The following is a 16,951-nucleotide window of genomic DNA, read 5'->3' as shown; positions in this document are numbered from 1 at the left end:
ATATAAATGCAGGAACCCAAAAGATCAAATATCTTGCTGATTTTAAACAGAGTGTTAAACTGACAAGGTGCTATAACAACCTATCATATGAAAAAGTAAAATTCTTCTTTCATCAGAAGTATAATTTGAGGGAAAAGTGAAGATGTGTGCGTGTGTGCTGTCTCTTCAGTCGTGTCCAACTCTTTGCACCACTATGGACTATAACCCGCCAGGCTCCTCTGACCATGAGATTCTCCAGTCAAGAATTCTGGAGTGGGTTGCCATGCCCTCTGCCAGGGGATCTTCCCGATCCAGGGATCAAACACATGTCTCCTGCCATCTCCTACATCACAGGCAGATTCTTTACTGCTGAGCCACTGGAGAAGCCCCAAAGTTAAGATGAAAGACCCCAAAGCAGCAAAAGGACTTTTTTAAAAGCTTCATCTTTAAAAAAAAAAATTTATTGAAGTATAGTTGATTTACAATACTATATTAGTTTCAATGATACAGCATAGTGATTCCATATTTCTACAGAGTCTCAGAAGAGAAATGCCAAAATGTTTCCTGATACAGCAGTTCCCAAGGTTGTGCATTTCTAACAGACTCCCAGGTTCTGCTACTGTTGCTGCTCCAGTAATAATAATTTTTTTCAATAATCCTTCCATAATAATATAATCCTCAATAATAAAATCGTTGAGAAGCATTATGTTAGAAGAACTGAAATTATTCAGCTTTCCCAAGGGCTTCCAACTGATTAAGGTGAAAAAAATAGAGTGGGGAGCATTAGGTAAAAGGGCAGATTTCTCTGGAAGGAGTAACTGTGGAACCACTTGAGGGAGTTACTGCTGTGAAAGTGCCCGCTAAAAAAATCTTTTAAAGTATAACAGATTCTTAACTAACTTGATTCTGTACAGTCCTTTCTGAAGGAAGGGGAATTATTAGTAGTTTTTAAGAATTTCTGAGATACATCCCTCTGACAGTTTGATGTCCATTATAGACCTACTTCTTGGGGGGAAAAATACATAATCATAGTCACAAAATATTTTATTCAATTTCAGAGATTCATAGAATCTCCAACTTCCATCTTGGATCTTAAGTAAGAAATCAGTGGAGTAAGATTTCACAAGTTCCTCTCCATCTTTAGACATCTTTTAAAAGACTTATTTTTTAATGAAAAAGGAAAAATCAAATTATCCATTTCTCTGGAATAAATGAGCTGCCCTGCACAATCAATGAGTGTTTGCTGACACCTAGTGGTAAGAGTAAGAGTCACAGCTTCTCACTCATGTTTTCCTCTTAAAATATCAAGAAATTTTGAAAAGTCTTTTTATAAATTTAACCAAATCTCATTAAATATAATAATTTATTTTATCATCCTCCTGTGAGTTATGAAACCCCCAATAAAACACAACTTCTCTAATCCTGACTTCATGGTTTTTAAGTTTGTACTTCTGGTTGTCTTGAAACAATAGCAAGGGGTTGACTGATTTAAAGAGTGTATATGTGAAAGCCACACCTTCCCCCAGAAAAAAAAAAACTGTAGCCACATTTATTAAATATTAGGACCTAGAAATGGTTGATTTTATGTTTCCCTGGTGACTGGACGGGTAAGGAATGCTCCAGCAATGTAGGAGACCCAGGTTTGATCCCTAGTTTGGGAAGATCCCCTGGAGAAGGGAGTGGCTGTCCAGTATTCTTGTCTGGTGAATCCCATAGACAGAGGAGACTAGCAGGCTACAGGCCATGGGGTCACAATGAGTGAAACACATCCGAGCAACTAACACTTTCTATTTCCACCATTTCCCAATTCCTTTATTTATTCTTTCATCAAACATTGATTTTGCACGTCCCCTAAGCCAGGACAGTTCTATGCATAGGAGTGAGAGCAGAGAAACAGATATATTAACTTAAATTTTCTACCATATCCTCAATTTCCTACTGCAGAATCTTAAGTAGAATAATACTCTCTTCTATAATGTTCTGCTTATACACATGATGATAATAAGACCCTCAGATTCTGGTATTTTAAACAAGGGTTGTTTCTCCTCCCCCAACTCTTCCCCCTCCTCTCCTTCCTCCTTCTAGTCTAAGACGATCCAATGTAAACTGCCGTCACACTAGTATTATACATCATGGAATTTTTGTCCAAGCTCAGAGGAAGTGATGCTTTTATCACTGTAAGTCTTCTATCCACAGTCAAGTTGCTAACACATAAATTAGGAATATAACTTAAAGCATTACACAGAAAACATGAGGGCAAATGGTTTTTAAATGCCCAGGTACAAGATGTATGACTATGCAAATAAGATAATCAGGTGGTTTAGCTGACCCTGTAGTGATTAATGGCAATTTCATCCCTGAAACATTCTTTTTCTGAAGCTCAGTGGGCAGTTAGTATGTGTTGTGAGCTTCATGGGAAAATCAAGTCTTGCACTTTGCATTCTAACCCCCCCACCCCACAAAGACATAGCTTCTCATGCCATATTTTACGAAACTTAAAGGGCTTCCCAGGTGGTTCAGGGGCAAAGAATCTGCCTGCCAATGCAGGAAATGCAGGTTCAATCCCGGGAAGATCACCGGAAGAAGGAAACAGCAGTCCATCCTAGTATTCTTTCCTGGAATATCCCACAGACAGAGGAGCCTGGCGGGCTACAGTCCACAGGGTCGAAAAGAACTGGACATGACTTAGCGGCTAAACAGCAACAAACGACAACAAAGCTTAAAGCAATGAGAGATCGTGGTTATTTTACTGAGTTATGGCTCAGATAATCACCTGGACTTTACAGAATAAAAGGATAATGTCAACATTGACCCTTTTGCCTATAATAAGATTCAGGACCTGAGCACACTAATGTGCAAGACATTTCCAGCCGGATGATGTAATCCCTTCACTAGTACTTCCAGTAGGCAGACATTTCCAGCAGCCCCACCTCAGGAGACAAAGAGACTATTTTCTCCCTCATGCCTATGCTGCCATTGAAACTAGTATTCACAACTCAGAATCACTTTCCCTGTCATCACAGAACTGCTGTCAAAAATATGTGATAAATTTTTTGCTGTTATTAATACGACAAAAAAGCTGTTATGAGTCATCTTAACAGGCGGTCCTCAGTACTAACTATCACTTTACATGGGGATCAGAGAAAACTTTTTCCATAGGAACAAACAGAAAAATTGAGTCAATATTGGTGATGGACTTGTGCTGTGATTCATGGGGTCGCAAAGAGTCGGACCCGACTGAGTGACTGAACTGAACTGAACTGAGAGCATGAATTACCAAAAAAATGCAGTTAACCAAAGTATGCTAATTTCACACCTACTCTTTATAAAATAAATCTGGTGTTTTTACTGACCATCGAGGGGCAGAACCAAGCAGCTGAAGGCAGACACCGTCGCATTAGCCAAGACTTGGCAGGGAGCACCACACACGGCAGCTGAGATGTTCCCGGGAGAAAATCCTGCTCCAAACACGTGCATGAGCCTCCCGCCTAGGCGGCCTTTAAAGACAAAAATGAGGAGTTTACCATCACAGAGGCAAATCTTTTTTTTTTTTTTTTTCTCAAAATTCAAACCTATGCTTTCTTGCTGCCCACCCTTCTTTCCATGCCTAATGGAGTCCACACAACTGGCCTGAGATCCCTGATTTTTTCAGTTTCCTCTCACTAAGATCTGAGCTCTGAAGCCCATTCTGTCAAACCCCAATCATACTCAACAACCTATGAAAAGTGTCATGATTCTTACGTATGAAAATAATACTTGTTTATAGTTTATAAACTTTTTATACAGGAGAGTACAAAATGAAAGTAAAACTTCCCTTACCTACTCATCTCACTCCCCAGAAAAAGACATGTCTAGTTTCTTGGGACCTCTTTAGGATTTTCTAAAGCATATAGACTATTTTACTACAAACTGATCATTCTATACATAGCATTCTATGACTTGTTTTTTTAATTAGAAATGCAGCATAAACATCTTTCCAAGTCTCTCTCTCTCTATATATATATATATAGAGAGAGAGAGAGAGAGATCCAGCTCTTCATTTTAATAGACATTTAGAATTCCATTATATGATTATGCCCTAATTTACTGAGCAATTTTCCTGTTGATTGCTGAAAGTAGAAGTGAAAGTCACTCAGTCCTGTCTGACTCTTTGTGATCCGATGGACTATACAGTCCATGGAATTCTCCAGTCCAGAATACTGGAGTGGGTAGCCTTCCCCTTCTCCAGGGGATCTTCCCAACCCAGAGATTGAACCCAGGCCTCCCACATTGCAGGAGGATTCTTTACTAGCTGAGCCCCCAGGGAAGCCCAAGAATACTGAAGTGGGTGGCCTATCCCTTCTCCAGGGGATCTTCGCAACCCAGGAATCAAACCTGGGTCTCCTGCATTGCAAGGAGCTATCAGCATACCAACTGAGCTATCAGGAATAGTTTCATAATTTCTCCCCTTTTGCTGCAATTAAAAGTGCTGCAATGGACTATACACTTACATGAATAAAAATGATGCAAACTCTTAGACGTGAAATTACTAGGTTAACAGAAAAGGAAATTTTTAGTTTGGAAAGATATGGCCATATTTCTCTCCAAAATAATGTTGCCCTGCTTTACACTCCTACCTGCTGTGTAGGAAGTATGCCTATCCAATGGGTAAAGTCAAGACAATATGTTTTGCTTCAGTATGAGAACCAATAAAGGAAAATGCCGGTTGAAATCTCTAGTCCATGCTGAGATTCCAGCTTCTCCCACCTTCATGTCAAGTCTAGGTGGTACTTACACAGCCACCTGACCAAGTTTTTGCCTGGGTACATTCTTACCCCTGCTCTCTTGCCTAAAAATCATGGATTTTTAGAGAGTTGAAAGGGGAACTAGGGAGGAAAAACCAGCCCCAACCTTTTATCAGATAAGAATGCTGAGGCTTAAAAAAGTTACCCAGCTAACATAGTAACAGACTTAGAAACAAGCCCCAATCCCTATAGTATCTCACCCAGCTGAGGACAGACACATTTGTTCCAAAAAATGGATTGGTACTTCTTCCGTCTAAGACCCTGCTCCATGACTTCTAAACTTTCTGCATCACAATCACATTTGAACTATCTTAAGTGTGTTCTTTGGAAGGAATGATGCTAAAGTTGAAACTCCAGTACTTTGGCCACCTCATGCAAAGAGTTGACTCATTGGAAAAGACTCTGATGCTGGGAAGGATTGGGGGCAGGAGGAGAAGGGGACGACAGAGGATGAGGTGGCTGGATGGCATCACCGACTCGATGGACGTGAGTTTGAGTGAGCTCCGGGAGGTGGTGATGGACAGGGAGGCCTGGTGTGCTGCAATTCATGGGGTCAAAAAGAGTCGGACACGACTGAGCAACTGAACTGAACTGAACTGAAGTGTGTTTATGTGCTAAGTCACTTCAGTTGTGTCTGACTCTTTAAAACCCCATGGACTGTAACCCACCAGGCTCCTCTGTCCATAGGGTTCTCCAGACAAAAATACTGGAGTGGTTTGCCATGCCTCCTTCAGGGGATCTTCCCCACCCAGGGATGAAACCCACATCTCTTATGTCTCCTGCATTGGCAGGTGGGTTCTTCACCACTAGGGCCACCTAGGAAGCCCCATCTTAAATGCAGGAAGACATTAAAGGAACAGAAACCCAAACCTTCCCTGTAAGAAAAGGCAAAGCACACTGCAGTATATCTCAAAGGAGAGAAAGTTCAACCAATGCAGCTGTACTGCACAATTGGCCTGTTATTTATGGAGTATGAATTCATGTGTGAAATAGTACAAAATGATAAAAATTAATCATATTTAATACGTTTAAAACAATTCCAATTGGCAAAGAGGTCTAAAAATAGATGAAGGCATTTATGCTCTACTTAAATGATCAAATTATGAGCTCTTACAAATGGTATTATTTAATTTAAAACACAAATTAAAGTGGGTTCATGCATCAAATTAAAAGACAATCAAACACTTAGAGAATATGCACAATCTCCTCAACAACAACAACAAAATGCCTCATAATTGGAGCATGACAAAGTTTTAGGAGGAAGCTGGGACTGTAAGAGGCCAACCAGCTTCTCTCTTCTTCTGTTGTTCAAACTGATGCTGATTTCCTACCTTGTAGAGTGGTGAGAGGAGCTATTAATTCACTTACATAAAGACAGCTCTCTGCCTCATCTGTCTGACTTACCAAAATTCTCAGTCACTGCTGTGATGGTCACTCTGGAAGTGAACACCAGGATGGACGAGGCCCACCCTCTTATGCGGTCGTAACCTCTGACTTGGTACTTCCCGGTCGGAAGGGATGGGACCACACAGTGGAGAAGGGTATGGTTGCCAGAGACACCCACACAAGGGGACATCCCAATAAAAATGTCTACATTTGCAGCTCCTGAGATCCGGGCTACCGAAAAGGTTAAGACATCATCAGTATGAGAAACAGAGAGCAATTCAGGAGTGAAGGCTCTGCTGTAACCAATGACACCCATCTGATAGGAAAGTCCATCTACCTCTATGACCAGGGCAGCAGAGCCATTCCCTGCAGGAACAGCACATTGGATGAGCTCAGAGCCGAGGCTCACGGTCAGGCAGGCCTGCTGGCCAATGTAGACTAATGTGGAGTTCAGTCCCTTCAGGGCTGTGCCCTCCAAGGTCAAGAGGCTTCCACCATGGAGGCTGAAATTCTTGGGGAAATAATGAAACACTTGAGGCCAAACATGGAAGTGTCTGGACAAGTTACCAGAACAGGCATACCCATATCTTGCATGAAAAACAGATAGGTAGTGAGGTCCAGGGGACAAGTCACTTATCCAGCATGCCACATGGCTTGCATTATGGAAAGCCACAGCGCAAGCAAGACGATCATCCACAAACACCACTGGCTCATCAGCCGTGATACCTAATCTCTGACCCCTAACCAGCACTGTGGTCAGAGACCCACTGATGTTTGTGGTCCAATCATCCATGATAGGAGTTGTCTCTTCACACAAAAAAAGAGTACAGTTCCCCTGACACGTGCTGGGAAGTCCATTCACCAGGACAGTGACATTCAGGGCGAAGGAAGCACCAGGCATGGGGTCACCCACGGGGGTAATCCGGCAGAGGATTGTCTGGTCCCCCAAACTCAAAATCACACAAGTAAAGGGACCAGAGAGGTCAACCTCCACTGAGCCCCTGCTGGAATGGAGAGCCAAGCCCCTCACTGTGAGAACAGTCCCTCCGCAAGTGGACCCGTGTGTTGGGAAAATGGAGGTTATCTGAGGCATCACCACACACTGCTGGGGCACCGCAGACATGTCAGCAAACCCCATCTGCCTTTGGTGTACTTGGAGAGGATACAGGCCGGCCTCCAAAGTGTCAAGAGGAAAAGCGCACCCAGCCAGGCTCAAGTTGCTCCCAGGAGACGGAGTCTGGAGATCACAGCTCAAGTTACCCAGACGGACAACGGAGTCGGAGAGATTTTGTCCCTCCACATAGAGCCTCAGGCTGTGATTCGTAACTTCTCCTCGCATGGCAGTGACCACTGGTGTTGCTGCCACTTCATACATGAAGGTGAAGCCCTTCCCCACCAGGCGAGGCGAAGGTCGGTGGGGGAAGGGCTTGCTGCCAGCCCAGACCTCCACAGGGACTGGGGCACTCAGCGGCAGGGGGGCTGGCGGCGGGGTCTCACACCAGACGCTGGTCTCTGTTGAGTTCACAATGTCACAGGACCGATTGCCCACCAGCACCCAAAGCAAAGCTCGGTCCCTGCTGAACCCTCTTCCTGAGATGCTGAGGATGGTTCCACCTGAAGCACAAATATCGAGAAAAAAAACTGAGAAGCTGGTATTTCAGAACTAGGAACTCACAGCAGCTGTGTGAGCCCCAGAACAACTAAGTGAAAGGTGGGGTAAGCATTAGTGAAATTTTTCGCCTCGCCCCACCAGTGTTAAATGTATGACCGTTTTGGCAGGAGTCAGATGGGCTGAATTCACATGGCAGTAAAACAACACAAATTATTCCATAAGAAGAATGTTTATAAAATTTAAGACAAAATACATTTTCAAGTATATTTATAGATCCTAGTCAACTTCGACACTAATGAAAAATCAAATTTCTTGACGTGCTCTTGTCATCTGCTGTATTATCGTACATGCTATTCTACATTATTCTATATATTACCATGTAGAAAGAGTATATGTGCAATTCATATACACATATATACAACATATACATTAATAAAAATTCAAATTCTCTAGTCTTCTTATCATCTGTTGTATTAACTGCCCTATTATTCCATATTATTCTCCATATTATTATGCAGAGTATACGTATATTGTTCTATATATGACCAAACTGACAGCATATTAAAAAGCAGAGACATTACTTTGCCAACAAAGGTCCGTCTAGTCAAAGCTATGGTTTTGTCAGTAGTCATGTATGCATGTGAGAATTGGACCATAAAGAAAGCTGAGCACCAAAGAATTGATGCTTTTGAACTGTGGTGTTAGAGAAGACTCTTGATAGTCTCTTGGACTGCAGGAGATCAAACCACTCAATCCTAAAGTAAATCAGTCCTGAATATTCATTGGAAGGACTGATGCTGAAGCTGAAACTCCAATACTTTGGCCACCTGATGCAAAGAACTGACTCACTGGAAAAAACTCTGATGCTGGGAAAGATTGAAGGCAGGAGGAGAAGGGGATGACAGAGTATGAGATGGTTGGATGGCATCACTGACTCGATGGACATGAGTTTGAGCAAGCTCTGGGAGTTGGTGATGGACAGGGAAGCCTGGTGTGCTGCAGTCCATGGGGTCGCAGAGTTGGACACAACTGAGCAACTGAACTGATATTCAACTTACACACTGATGAAAAATTAAATTTGTTGAATTCTTCTACTTATCTTCTACATTAGTCTATATAATGTTCCAGTAATCCATATATTGTATAGTCATACGTGTATTTGTATGTGATATATCAAGAGCCACTGAAACACTGAAACATGCTTGTGATTTTGCTGCTATGGTCATATTGTCTCACTTTCTAGTTGAGAACCAATCAAACCCTCTCTACAGGACAGGGATGGGAGCCACAAACCCCTTATCATCACCAAATCAGTGGTAAAGTAAAGCAGCTTTTAAAAGGATTATACTACGTTCAAAAAGGATAATGTACCTACTATAGAATGCAGGGAATACTTCATTTCTCTGTAACGGCCTACATGGAAAAAGAATCTAAAAAATAATGGATATATGTGTATATATTCACTTTACTGTATACCTTAAACTAACACAACATTGTAAATCAACTATACGTCAATAAGAAAATTCTAATGAATAATGTGCTATTTCATACACTGTCATGATGATTATCACATGCAAATACATAGCATTCACTTTTTTTTCTGAAGATGAATAGTTTTCTATATTTCTCTATTTGTCCAGTCCTGACATCTCCCATATTGGCATTTGTGTTTCTTTTTTTTTAATTAGTGAGGTATAGTTGCTTCACATTGTTGTGTTAGTTTCTGCTGAACAACAAAGTGAATCAGCTATTCGTATAAATACATCCCCTCTCTCTTGGACCTCCCTTCCACCCACTCCTTCCCAGCCATCTCCTGACTCTGTCTGGTCCTTCATCCACATCCCAGAGCAAGTAAAGACATCAGAGACTCATGTCTCCTCTCCTTGCATAAGCAATATCGAAATGGCTAACTCAGGAAGCTCTTCACTTGTTTTCTGTATTTTTTTCCATTGAACTGTAGTTGATCTACAATATCATGCTCATTTCCGCTCATTTCTGGTGTATAGCAAAGTGATTTGGTGATAGGTGCCACTTTTTAGATATTTCAGCCTCCTTCCATTAAAAAAAAAAAGAAAAGAAAACCAGGCACATGTCTTTTTCATAAAAATTCTTTAATTTTCTGAACTCACTGGGCTAAAGAATCCTGAGTTTCACGTTCTCCAAAGTACTCCACTCAGTTCCCAGGGCAGGCCAAAGTGCCTCTCCCTGCAGCCCCATCTCTGGTCTCACTAGTTTATTAATCCAGGAACAAAATCTGAATACCCAGGGAGTAGACTTTCAGAATAAATGAAACCAGTCAAGTCAGAGCCACTCACCCACAAGGGACCCACAGCAAGGCTGGATGCTGAAGACTTCTGTGATGTACTGGATGTGAAGATCCACCCTACAGAAAATGAGAAGATGGTCATGAAATAACTGAAAGTCAGGAGAAGAGAAAGGAAGGCACAAAACAGCAGAGATGTGTATGTTAGAGAAGAAAAGAGAAAGGGGGCTGTGATGGAAAGCATATGAGACCAGCACTGTCCACCAGAGAAAGAGGGAAATAGTGTAGAAAAGAATCTGTGGGGGACGTTTTCCTGCACGGACATCAGGTGGGCACATCAGTCTCCCTGAGCTTATCTACTTTCTGGAATGAAGCAAGGGAACTGCTGGAGAAATGCTGGGCAGAGGGACTTCAGGGCGAAGAGGACTGAGAGCAGCTTGTGCAGTAATTGACAGCATTTATTCACAGCCCAAGATACAGTCTAATTAAAGGTCTTAGTGAAATCAGTCTCTTATTAAGCACAGATTCTTTCTTCTGACATAGAGGTGCCCACCCCACCCCAGCCCAACCAAGAGACATGACATCTTAGCTCCAGAAAGTTCTCCTTTCCCCAACAGGTAAGCCAAAAATTGGACTTGAGAGTGAACTGTCCTGTAGGATCTCTAAGATTTGTTCAAATTTTAGGATTCTCATGAGTTTATCTCTTAACTTCAGAGGAAGAAGAAAAAAATAATGACCTAACTCAAAGCTAGAATTCTTCAACTGAATCATTAGACTATCAGGAGAGCTATAATGAATGGCAGGAGTCCACCTCACCCTTGTGCGTGAATGTGGACTCCATTGATGGAGACTGAGATTCCATGGAGCCCGGCAGGCAGCGGGGGGAGCACCACCTCCAGGCCCTGAGCTCTCTGCACTAGGACCCAAGCCCTGGTGTCCCCAATGCGGACTTCAGCATCCAGATCTGTGTGGTTCACTGGCAGCACCATTCCAATGGAAAGGATCTCACCTCCTGTGTTGAAGAAAATCCATTAGCCCCTGTGAAGTGGATTAGTGCTTCAATCACGTATTCAATTCTAAAACTATCTTTCCGGATTAAACACGTGGTCAGCACTGTGCATAATACTCTAATCAAGAGTTTTAATGTCAACCTAATTTTTTTTTCATGAAACTTACAACTCTTTTAATGGAGCTACAGCCTATAACCTCAAGGGCACAGAAAGCAAAATTGTCAGAATGATTATACTCAAGAAGCACTAGTTCATCTCAGTGTCTAGGCAAATCAAGTAGTTATGATGGTCTGCATAACCACCAGAAAGTAACACCTCGTGACCTCTTTTTTAGCCTCCACTTCTCTGAAGATGAAAATCTAAAACTCTGTCTCCAGTATGCACTGAGCCCCATAGCAATGCTATATATGCATTCAGTCATTCACAGGGAAGCCTGGCATGTTGCGGTCCATGGGGTTGCAAAGAGTTGGACACAACTGAGTGACTGAACAACAATTCACAATTATGGAGTCCTTTCACCTATACTGTCCCATTTGACCCTCACGTTGTCCTGATAACATTGTTCGGACAGTTAGCAGAACCAGCATTTTGCTTTTGAGGAAACCAAGGCTCAGAAGTCTAGGTCTCAGAGATGATTAATGGAAATGTGAGGGCCTGAGCCCAGTCTTGTAAATATCTCAATGCCTTTTTAGTTTATAAGCAACTCTACTAAAATGCCATGTATACTATGAGCGTTCATTGTACATGAATAAAATGAATACACTTCATTTTATCTCAACTATTTCTTGATTATAAAGAAGAATATGCCACAGAGGCACAAAATAAGTTAAATATGGTCCTTGCCCTCAAAGAACCTCCAGAGTTAATAAAAATAGGTGCCGAAAAAGCTTCAGAACAAGACAAGCCATAAAGAGGCGGAAATTAGGCATGGCATTGTTCAAATCAGAGCCACTGTCTGAATATCAAGAAAGGCCCTGTGGGCAAGACAGTGCCTGAAATTCAATTTGAAAGATAAATCCCAATAGGGACTGATAGAGAGTCAAGGATTTACAATTTGATTCTAAAAACTTCAGTTTTACCCAAAGCTTTGCCTTTTGTAGCAATTTCTCAGTTAATCACCCAGTGACTTGGAGAGAAGGAAAGAGAAGGGGTGACTTCCTGGAATTCTAGGTACATGTGGATACAGGTAAGGATCGTATGGAAAGAGGCCAAGTTAAAGATGGTTCTGCGGCTGAAGACGAAGAAAGCTAACTTCATTTTCTTCCCTGTTCCATATCCTCTTTACTTCTTCCTGTCTTCCCAACCTCATTTCTACTGTCAGGTCTGAAGGCTCAGCGTAGTGAGTACAAAAATTACAGGGTTGACTGAGAAGACATGATCACAAGGTGGCCATAGCACAGAACAAGATTTATAGAGATGGTGCTTTGACAGGTTCCATAGGTGGGGAAATCTGCCAGCTGGAACCTTCCAGAAGCATCAGTCAGACACTGCCACCCAGAAGAGGAGAAGGGCAAAGAACTCCAGGGGATAAAGAGATCAGAGAGGCAGCTTCTATGTCCCTCACATAATGAGTCACTCAGCATCCCTGTGGGTAGTTTCTGGGTCAGAGAGCTTTGCAGGGCGGTAATGGCTCTGAGTCCCCCAAGTTGACCTGATCTATGGCTATCAGATGTTAAATGTGTTTTTGTAGGGTGTGTAAAGCAGATAGGCTCTAAAAGGTTAAATAAATATGCTTGTGAGCGGGGCAGTGGGGGCGGTGCTTCCCTGGTAGCTCAGATAGTAAAGTGTCTGCCTACGATGCAGGAGACCTGGGTTCCATCCCAGGGTTGGGAAGATCCCCTGGAGAAGGAAATGGCAACCCACTCCAATACTCTTTCATGGAAAATTCCATGGACAGAGTAGCCTGGTAGGCTACAGTCCATGGTATCACAAAGAGTCAGACACGACTGAGTGACTTCTCTTTCTTTCTTTCAAACAACTGGGGGTGAAAGAATTTGAATTTGGCATTGGCGGAGTTTTCAGCTGATGGATCCCAGCCTGCTTAAAGGAGCAAGTCACATGGGGCCAGTGTATAGAGGTCATCTTTGACCCATTTATTCCACATTCAGTATCTGGCAGAATGACGGTGTTCACTTCGACAAAGCGTTTATCGAGTGCTTACTCCATGTTAGTTCCTGGGTGGGCTAGGTACTGTTACCTACTTTATCTCCATTTTTCCCAATCGCCTTGAAATGATTATTCCCACCTAACAACTGGAGACACTAAAAATAGAGTTAAAGGAGTAGTCCAATGGCTAAGACTCCATGCTCCCAATGCAGGCAGCCTAGGTTTAATCCCTGGTCAGGGAACTAGATCCTGCATGCTGCAACTAAGAGTTCTCATGCCATAACAAAGATCAAAGATCCTGAGTGCCACAACTAAGAACAAATAAATAAATATTAAAAATAAACATGCCAGCACCTTTTTCACTAAAAAAAAAAAAAAGGCAAAAAAATTTAAGTAACTTGCCCAGGGAGTGGTTAAGTTGGGATTCATTCAAATCTAGCGCTGATGACAAAAACCACACTAATGGTCCCTCACATCACACTCTTCCTCCTCCTTCCCCTGCTCCTCTTCCTCGTTCTCTGATTTCTTCTTGACTCTGTTGTCATCATCAGCACCAGCATCTTCTTGATGGAGATATGTATTAATACCCTCCAACTTTCAAAATAGACTTTCCCAATAGGGTACCCCTCACTTGGGGTTTTATAACATGTTCTTCTTTATTCTGCCTGTAGAAAGATCTCAATGCAAGTGGAAATCCTGCAAATAATGCATCATGTTGTATATATCAATAACATGAACTCCTTGGGCTCTTGGTCAATTGTCAAGCTAATATGAGATGCCTTTGAGGCACTGATGCAATGTATTTATTCTTTTCATTATAGGTGGGAAATTTTATTAAAAGCCAAAATCACTGAAATCTGAATAGAACACAGGGCTCCCTCCTCCCTTTTCTACTTCGTTGGGAAGAATCTATACCACTAAGGAATTTTACACACTTTGGTCGCCTCAGGCAGCAAATTCTTCTTCTGCACTATCTGAGCTGAATAATATTGAGAAGCTAAAGGACACCTCCCTTTATTTATGTACTCTTGAGCAATGGAAAATGAAAATAGTACCAGAAGGATGGAGTCCAGGCTGTTTCTTTGGGACATTTGATGGTCTTGTATAATAAACCCTTAGACATATCTGCCATAAACTCTGTCATCTGGCATCCAATTAACCAAAACACCATGCTACCTGCTACTTTTCCAAATCTATCCAGACATGATAATAAATTGTCATAATTCCATCCTGTTGTATCATTTAAATCATCAAAGATTAAGTCATTTAATGCAGTTGGAATGTTAAAGAATTCATTTTTTTCTATACATGTTTCTCAAGGAACAAGTTCATCAGAATATACTATTCTCTAATCATATCAAATAACTGCTATAATAGGAACTGCTGCCCCAAATGCTATTTTATAGTAAACTATAAGTGGCTGGATGCTTGGAATCTGCAACCTGGCTGCTTGAGTTCAAATCCCTGCTCTAGTACTTACTACAAGTAACATCTTAGACAAGTTACTTATTCTCTCTGTCCCTTAGTTTCCTAATCTATAAACTGAGGCTAATAATTCTATCAATTAATGACAAAGATGAATTCTGATTATATGTCTGTGCTATTATTATTGGCCCATGATAGGTGCAATAAACATTTACTGAATTTTTACCATTGAATTCCCATTTTCAAGATAGAAATGGTTCTCAATTTTACAGAGAGAAAAATATATATAAGGAGATTTATTTAATGATGGCTAAGATGAGAAAGAGCTTCCCAAGTGGCTCAGTGGTAAGAATCTGCAGTGCAGATTACCAGTGCAGGAGATGCGGGTTCAATCCCTGAGCCAGGAAGGAGGAGAAAATGGCAACCCACTCCAGTATTCTTGCTTTGAAAATCCCATGGACAGAGGAGCCTGGTGGGCTACAGTCCATGGGGTTACAAAGAGTCAGAAAGAACTTAGCAACTGAGCACACGAAGATGAGAAAATCAGTCTCCAGGTTTTCAGAAAAATAACTTCCATCCAAAATATAATACTACATTCATTAAAAATTAATAATGCCATTGTTTGCCTTTCTTATAGGCTCAGTGGTCTAAAATGAAAATATCCTCCAGGATGAGGTATTTTACCTGCTATGCTGCTTCCATTTCTGCTGAGAGACACGATTACTGGATTTAAAGAGGAGACATATGTAAATGCCATGGCAAGAACCACAGGACGGCCCCCCAAGATAACAGTCACATTCACAGTAGGTCCATCTTCCCCCTGAAAATTAATTTTAAAAATCAAAACTGTGTAAATAAGACTGACATGTGTGAAGTCCATATAGAACTAGTTTAAAAGATTAATTTCAAGAAAATTGTTTTTAAAGAATATAGTTGCTACTTTCAAGTCTCTCTCTCTTTCTCTCACACACACAGTGACTCGTACTTAGAATAGGTAAGGTAAGTGCAGTATCTAACAGATTAAAGAGTAAATAAGAGTGATTTGCAATTAACACATCAACTGGTTCTGAAAAAAAAGAGCAATTTCAAATAAACCTCTATATCTTGCTAAACTATCCATCAAGTATGAGCATACTTTCAGACATTTAAGTACTCAGAGAACTTCCCTCCCACATTTTCTGTCTTTGACTATTTCTTACAGATATGACCTCAAAAAATAAACAATAACCAAAAAAGGAGAAAGAAATTCCAAGAAACAGTGAATCTATTCAGGAGAGCAATCAAGGAAAACACTAGGATGAAACCTGTAAAATAAATCTGGAAATCACCAAGTTAAATTGAAGCAGAAGAGAAAGCATCAAGAAAAAAGAGCAACTGATATGAAGAATTTTTTTAAATACAGAGTATTTTTATTACAAGGAAGACATGTAAAAAAAAACTCTAAGAAAAAACAAACTATAAAAAATATATATTGCCTGATTCTACCATTATCATTTAAATAGTTTAATAATGTAAATATGGTTTATTGATTTAACCAAAAAATGCTTCTGTAACTATAATCAACAGAATTGAAAGTAGTTGTTTCAGAAAGGGGGACTTGAAGAATGGGGAAGTGAGGTAGGAGAGAGTGCGATTGTTTTATCATTTTCTTTTGAACTTTGCATGCATTGCTTGGTTCAAATTTAAAAGTTGATTTTCCTAATATTTATTCTCTCTGGTGAAAGAAATTCAATCAGTAAAAATTTTACCCATTAAAATGGTCAATATATACTAAAGTGCTGATAATGTTGGCCAAAGGATCAGAAAGCAGGCACCCATGTGACGATGAGAGTATTAATTTAAAAAGAGTTTCAGACAACCAGATACCTGTGTCAAAAGCTTTATATGTCTGTGTTTTTATATTGGCACATGGTGAGTACACAATAAATATGGGAAACTTTGGAAATTATTTAAATGTTCAATAACAGGAAATGAATCACAATACAAACATATGTTAGAACTGCATGCAGTTTATATATAAAAGCTAATATTTCATAATATTTGAATAACTGGATGAGATTAAAAATATGAGACCAAAGACCAAAGATTATTCTGAACTTTCTCTTCTTTCAGAGATCTTTATTGTTTGGCAAACAGCCTTCTTTGGGGATCATGGGTGTGCTAGGAATGTTGATGGCACTGAAGTGAACTCTGAATAGGAGGTTCAAGCTCAGCTGTGAGCATGACTCTCTCCCACAGCACTAGGCAAGGGCCTGGACCCAAACCTCTTGTGCCATCTATGAGACAGAACCAACTGAAGAGGGATGAGAAAGCTAAGGGACTTGCTTCTAAGGGAATAGGGGAGCAGCAGGGAGTAACTAGGATTAACTAAGCTATTTATTTCATA

The 16,951-nt window shown here is 40.9% G+C and overlaps 1 protein-coding gene across 1 annotated transcript in view; it reads right to left on the bottom strand.

Moving 5' to 3' along the window:
* PKHD1 (PKHD1 ciliary IPT domain containing fibrocystin/polyductin) overlaps positions 1–16,951 on the bottom strand; it is a 440,275-nt gene that overhangs the window by 369,188 nt on the left and 54,136 nt on the right. The window contains exons 28-32 of the mRNA XM_055574400.1: positions 15,250–15,385; positions 10,841–11,036; positions 10,077–10,144; positions 6,168–7,763; positions 3,333–3,476 (exon numbers count right to left, since the gene is read on the bottom strand). Of these exons, the coding sequence (XP_055430375.1) occupies positions 3,333–3,476; positions 6,168–7,763; positions 10,077–10,144; positions 10,841–11,036; positions 15,250–15,385 (2,140 nt within the window). The remainder of the gene's footprint in view (positions 1–3,332; positions 3,477–6,167; positions 7,764–10,076; positions 10,145–10,840; positions 11,037–15,249; positions 15,386–16,951) is intronic.

This window comes from Bubalus kerabau, chromosome 3, assembly GCF_029407905.1.
Source record: "Bubalus kerabau isolate K-KA32 ecotype Philippines breed swamp buffalo chromosome 3, PCC_UOA_SB_1v2, whole genome shotgun sequence".
Lineage (NCBI taxonomy): Eukaryota > Metazoa > Chordata > Mammalia > Artiodactyla > Bovidae > Bubalus > Bubalus kerabau.
The sequence above is the reverse complement of the archived record's forward strand: the minus strand, read 5'-3'. Positions and strand labels throughout refer to the sequence as shown.